The following is a 6,647-nucleotide window of genomic DNA, read 5'->3' as shown; positions in this document are numbered from 1 at the left end:
CGGGGCCCCACGGCCCCACACGGGACCGCGGCCGGGGCCGGCCCCGCCGCGCCCCCCCCAGCCGAGACGGGGCCTCACGGCCCCACACGGGACTGGGGCCGCAGCCAGGACCGGGACCGACCCCCACCACAGCAGGGACGGGACCCCACAGCCCCACAAGGGACCAGGACCGGGACTACCCCCACACACACAGCAGGGACGAGGCTCCACAGCCCCACACGGGACCAGGACCGGGACCGACCCCCACCCCCCAGCAGGGACGAGGCCCCACAGCCCCACACGGGACCGGGACCGACCCCCCTACAGCAGGGATGGGGCCCCACAGCCCCACACGGGACAAGGAACGACCACCCCCACCTCCGAGCCGAGACGTGTCCCCCAGCCCCACACGGCAGAACGGGGAGCTGGACCCCGTCCTCCCATCCCAGCCACCTCTTTGGCGCCATTTGCCCTTGCTACCGGTTGGCATAGGGGCGATTTTCCGCACCCTGCCACTTCTTTTTCCCCCCACATATTCCCCAAATCTGCGATCCCTCTTCCCCCGTATACGGAGACCAGCGTAGGCCCAAGGAGGCGGGAGCGGTGGGAAACCACCAGCCGCCGCAGCATCACCACGCTCGCCGCCAGCAGCCGAGACGCGGCGGCCTTCACGCCGCGCGCGGCCGCTCTGCTCGCGCGCCGCGCAGCAGCAGCCCCTGTGCCGCCAGCCCGTGTTTTTACCATCTGCGCACCCGTAATTTTATCGCGTCTCTCTTGACAGAAGTGCTTTTTAACACTGTGCTTTCTGGCACTGATCGGGGGGTGGTAACAGGAMGAGCAGAGCTAGTAGGGGGTGTTGGTGCCTCAAAGTTAGGTCTTGCAAGCCTGCAAGCGGGCACCGAGACCCCCCTCGCTCTCAGGGCTGCCACGGCCTGGCACATCCCCTGGGCCTGCAGGGGGGACTGCACCCCTCGGAGACCCACAGGAGAAGGTACTCAAAGCACCGGAGAATTTCTTAGGGGAAGGAAAGGCCAGGATAGCCCTGTAATAAACGGGTAATGAAGGATGCATGCAAATTAACAGCTGAAAAGCTTCCAGGCTTTCTCTGCTCAGCTTCTTTCATGCAACCTGTAGCCTTGCTTGCCGGWAAATGAGCTGGACAGCTTGAGAAAAGTCAAGTAAGGTGCCCTCTTGTGGCAATCGACCACAAAAAGCRCTTGCCACCAGCACAGTCGCAAAGCAGCTCCGATCAGAAAGGCAAACCCAGATGATCCCACCAGCCCTTCCTCCCCTGAGAAGATACAAAGCCAGTAAGAAAAAATACTCCACACTACACACAAAGCAACTTTGCCATCTGCCTCCCTGGTTACTATTTATCTCAGGCTCTGGCCCCATTCTCCTCACTTSGAGGATGGAGAATTTAGGGAAGCAATGGTTTCCAAAGTTGAGTCAATGCCCCTTTTCCTCTTCCTTGAGTACAAGACTGGGGAGATAATTCAGTATTGCAGAAGGTGAGGTAGAGCAGACAGACTTCACATCAGGGATGGTGGCAGCAGGGGAACAGTACGGGCAGTTCTACCTACCTGGCAGGCACTGTCACCAGGACTGGGAGTCACTCCCCGGAGGTGACACAGGGGGACAGCTGTCACAAGAGCCTCTGAAGAGACAAAATACAACATCAGGCCCACAGAAAGGGTGCTTGRTCCTCATCCTGATCCATTGCGCGGTGAAGCGGATCCGTCAGGAAGCCGATGGAGACTCTGAAAGGCAGAATCACGGATAAATGTCCTGCAATTAGGTAGCGTGATCATACCAAATACTACATGGTTTAAAAAGGCAGAGGAAAAGAAAAACTGTTAAGCAGATGCCAGAGCAAAATTGGGGAGCTAGGAGGTAAAGAGCGAAGCGCACACCACAAGGCTTACCTGCAAGGTCGTTATAATGGGATCGGCTTTTCCATTCTTTAGGCTTTGGGATAGTGAAGTAAATCCAATTTTAGCTATAATCCAATCTATTTTCTCCAGGCCTAGAGYATTTCCACAGCTCATGCACCTCCCTGCCAGCAATACACTGTGACTCCAACRTTGTGACTTTTTACCCCAGTTCTCTCCTTGGAGCTCAAGCAGGGGGGAATCTGATCACCGGGAAGATGCCTAGAAATAGGACCAGACAAGGCAGGAGGTGGGGAAGCCCAGCCTGACCTGTCTCTGCCTGCTGCACTCTCCACCAGGGAAGAGCTGTTCCAAAAAGGCACAAGAGTAGTTTATTCAGATGCTGGGAAACTGCAGCCACATTGAATAAAAATGGCTTTTACAGTAACTGCATTTTAGACAGCTTTTCTACAGGGAGCAAAGGGAGCACCACTGCCCCTTCCCAAGCCTTGCAGCAGCAGCTCCACAGTCCGTGCTGTTGAACTCTCCTGTGAGATGAGCCCAGACAAACTCCTTGGTGCTGGTCGCAGGCTAAACCCGGACCATGAGCAMAGAGCAGCTGACATAGGGGAACCAGAGCCCATAGCTCAGCACTTACCAGAAACCGCTTGGCCAAAGACACAGATAAACTTGCTCCTGTAAGCGCAGAGGATGCRTTTCTCCCTTCTGTTTCCCGTGGACCAGAGGCTGTATGGGATTTAGCCAGGTTGTTATGGGAAATTAGAGGAAAACCTAGGAGCGAGTGCCCTGGAAGCCAGGCTAAAAATGTAYGTTGGCAATGCAGCTGCTCTCTGAACTTACAGATTTTTGTTTCTTTTGTGTTTGGAGCTGTAAGTTTGGATTTGATAAAATAGCTGGAGAGGAATTTGTTTTGTCTTTACCTTCGCCAAGCTTTTTAGTACCATTTGCTCCTTCTATTGCATGAGCTATTGGGAGACAATCATTCTCAYTTTCAGAAATGTTTGATGAGTTAGCGCCCCAGGAGTGTCTTCAACGAACAAACACCTTTTTGTGCAGTGACAGAATGAAGGTTACAGACCTCCCACCCAGATGGTTGGAAGCTCTCTGCTTCTGCCACTGTGAAAGCCTACCCACAGTCCAGGTTTGTTTCTTGCTGGCAGCTCACCCTCAAAGGACTCTGACAAAGCAAGCATTGACTACCCTCTGCTCTGCAATTGCCTGGCTGAGGCAAAATCCTAAGTAAATAATTTTGCAATCAAAAGTTCTAATAGCTCAAACCTTCGAATCCAACTCCTGTTGAAAGTTAACCACACAATATTGCAGCCAAGAGCCCAAAATAAGCAAGGTTTAGGGAATSAGTGTAACATTAACACACAGAACACAGAAGCGACTGTACACTAGGAATTATTGACCAAATACTTGTATCCAGCACTGGGGCACACATAGAATCTGGCAGGGATGAAGTGAGTGTAGTTATAAAACTTCTGCACAGGCCTGAGCAGTATCAGACCTGGGAAGCTGGGGCAATTCAAAACAGCAGCAGCAGCAACACATTCAGCACCAGTACTGGAAACGAGGTACAGGAATGAAAAAAAAGAGGAGAAAGGCAGTATTTTCAGCTAGCATTTAATAGGAATCTGATTTAGATATTAATAATTCACAGATATTTTTTTAAAAGGCACATATATTGAAGACAGATGTCCAAGCTCAGCTCCATCTTCTGTGAGTAATTATTAAAAGAAAAGATATGACCTCTCAGAGCAGCCCTGGACTCGCACTCRGAGATAATGATCACAACAGAGGAAGGTGGCTTGTCATCTTGAAACACTGTAAATRCTGTCATACCACCAAGGGCTATTCTTGTTGCTCCTGATTATTGCAGTGAGCTGCGTGAAGAAGCAGAGCCTACAGAAATGTACGGGCAGAAGTGCAGCACCATCAGCGAGAATTTGCCACGGGCTTAGGTCACTTGAAGAAAAACCCATATTTCAGCTGGTCCTCCTCTTCAACAGTGAAGGTGGCTGTACCAGTGTAAAAGGCTTCTCCAGAGACTTCCACTACAACGGCACTGTAGTCCCCAGACCTGGCCTCCTGCAGAGATCAGAATCAGGACAGAGGTGACAGGAAGTTCTCCTGCCCTCACGGCCACAGCACGGGTTTGTCTCAAAGGCTGCCATGGTGGCTTCCTGCACCAGGGACCTAAAGCACTCTGGGCCATGTCCAGGCCTTCAGATCCATGTGCTGTCAGACCCAGTGGGAACAGGGCTGGACCTGGAAATCCTGCCGTGCAGCCCAGCATATGAACAACGTGCTCAGCCTTTGAGCAAACAGCGGGCTTTAGCCCACAAGAATCCAGCCTTACCTGCAACAGAGAGCAGGCCAGACCCATTTATTTGTATCAGCACTGGAGATGCTTCTCACCCCAGTACTTTTGCGATGGCCAAGAGAGGATTTGCAGTGAAGTCAAGCAACAGAAGAAGGTCTTACTATTCCCCTGCTTGCTTCCCTAATGAGAAATCTGGAAGCCTGAGGCTTGTGGAAAGGCATGACCTCCAGGTCTCTCCCTCTTTCTACATGCCCTTCCCTAGGCATAGAGAGGCTTTTCAGCTCCTCCATCAAGTCAAGGCATCAAGCAGTTTTCCAACCAGTCCTCATGACAACATAAACCACTTGCCTTCACTGCCTTTCCTGTGAACAACGACCCGGTGGTACTGCTCCTAAAGGTTCTGGTCTGATTCAGCTGGATAAGTCCCTTATGATACTGCAAGGCAATGCGAGCTGTCACACCTGAACCTGTTGGACTTCGGTCGACCTACATTCAGAAGAAAACAAGAATCATGAGCTCTAGTATTTTGAATTTTTAATAGAAAAGAATATTGCTCCCTTTAGTTCTGTCACCTTTATGTCACACTAGGGGAAGTCTCCCTAGTCCAATGGTTTGTACAGAATCAGGCTACATCTAGAATGCCAGGACAAATCAAACAGGTTTGGGGCATTGTTAGATTATGACCAGCTTTGGCCCACTATGAGGGATGGATATTGATTTTCAGGTGGTGCTTAAAAGCTTTCTAGTGTAATAGCAAAAGGACTAGAAGAGACAGAAGCCACCTTCCCCATTCTTGCGTGTCAAGGTAAGATCAGTTCTCCTTGTGCTAATTGTGAGAGCTGCTGGCCAGCCTGTTCTTTAAAATCTCCAAAAACACGGTGTTGGTCAACTCCCAAGGTGATCTGTTCCAATGCTCCACACTCCTCACTGCTGAGAGGTCTAATCAAAACTTCCCCTGCTATTCATGCRATGTTTTACCTTACCTATTGCAAGCACAGATAAAAGTTTATTCCCCTCCTTTTCTCTCTTGCTCTGTTTATGCTTGTATCCCCAAGAGAGATTGCCTAGAGACTTTACTGTGTGTCTGTTGATATCCCTCGTCTCAGTCCCTTGTCCCYGGGAGATTGCTACCTACGGGGCATAGGTATGAGCCTTTATAAAATGCTGCCATCTAAGATGTGCAGAGGTATTTCTGTCATTGGGACTAAAATCATATCTGTTAACTGACACTCAGATCTTCAAAGACAACAATCACTGTAGCAGAAGGGTTCTGCCCAAAACAAGAAGAAACAGAACTGCCATTTGTATCTGCASAGGAAACAAGGAAAAGGGAAAGGTGGTCCCTTGTGTGTCTGAAAACAGCCCATTTCTGTACCTGTTCATCCGCAAACACACAAATGTTGGTGGTGGGTTCCTCGCTAAAGGCATCTTTCCCATCTGTTAGTATGGTGCCGTACAGGAAAGACAGGTCTTCACTTTCAGGATGATGAGGCTTGAACTGAGAGCAGCATAAACATGCTCACGAGCACTCGCAACAGTCAGGTRATCAGCAGTAACAGGCATTATTTCAGGGTATTAGAGGAATACAGACAAGGCTACACTGCTGCACCTGCAACTTTACTCTGCAAGTAACAGAGACGGACAGAGCAGCCGGAAAGCAAGTTCTCTCTCATGTTCTTGTGAGTCTGGACAGAAGATGTAAAGTTCAACGTGGGACTGGAAGGCCAGAGAGCTGCTGAGGGCAGGTCCCCGGTCACGGAAACGCGCGTGGGACGCTGCGTGGGTGCTGTACCGCTCTGCCGTACCTGTTTCTTCACCGCCTCCGTCACTGCGCTCGCTGCGTCAACGAGGTCTCTGGTCTTGGACGAGCAGACATCCAGGCCCAGCTGCCGAGCATCGAGAAACGCGTAGAAAGTGCCGCCGTAGCCGATGTCGACCACCACCTTGCCACGACCAGGGACGTCGACGGCCAGGTCTGAGCAGAGGGAGGAGGGCAATGAGGAGGGGAAACGGCGCAGGGCGGCGGCGTCACGCGCGCCGAGCGAGGCAACGGCGCTGCGTCCCCGCCGCCGCCGCGGGGAGAAGGGAGCTGCCGCCAGGGCGCCCCGCTGCACCCGGGGCAGCGCGTGACGCSCCGCTCCAGCTCCGAGAGCCCGACCCGGCCCCTGCAGGGCACCGGACCGGGGCAAAGCCCCGCAGACCCACCGGTGGCGGCRGCGAAGGCGGGCACGCTGTGGAAGCGGATGGGGTTGCCGCTGCGGCGCCCGTCCCAGGGCACGAAGGCGGTGACGGGCCCGCAGGGGCAGCGGAGGCGCACGGCGGTCTCGGGGCGCCGCGGCGCCGCCACCAGCCCGTAGTCGAGGGCGAAGCGGCCCAGGGCCAGCACGGCGTGGCCGCACATGGCGCTGTAGCCGGCGCCGTGGAGGAAGAGCGCCGCCAGGTCGGCGCCG

General features: G+C 53.1%; 1 protein-coding gene across 1 annotated transcript; it reads right to left on the bottom strand.

Moving 5' to 3' along the window:
- Positions 1-3,480: 3,480 nt before the first annotated feature.
- Positions 3,481-6,641, bottom strand: L3HYPDH (trans-L-3-hydroxyproline dehydratase). Its single transcript, XM_085315066.1, has 5 exons — positions 6,403-6,641; positions 6,003-6,172; positions 5,573-5,695; positions 4,546-4,683; positions 3,481-3,962 (listed from the first exon to the last, which is right to left on the bottom strand). Exons 1-5 carry the CDS (start codon positions 6,596-6,598, stop codon positions 3,837-3,839), a joined length of 753 nt encoding a protein of 250 aa, XP_085171192.1. The 5' UTR covers positions 6,599-6,641; the 3' UTR covers positions 3,481-3,836.
- Between the last annotated feature and the right edge of the window lie 6 nt (positions 6,642-6,647).

This window comes from Rhea americana, unplaced genomic scaffold (genome assembly GCF_003343005.1).
Source record: "Rhea americana isolate MKP2758 unplaced genomic scaffold, rheAme1 scaffold_42, whole genome shotgun sequence".
Lineage (NCBI taxonomy): Eukaryota > Metazoa > Chordata > Aves > Rheiformes > Rheidae > Rhea > Rhea americana.
The sequence above is the reverse complement of the archived record's forward strand: the minus strand, read 5'-3'. Positions and strand labels throughout refer to the sequence as shown.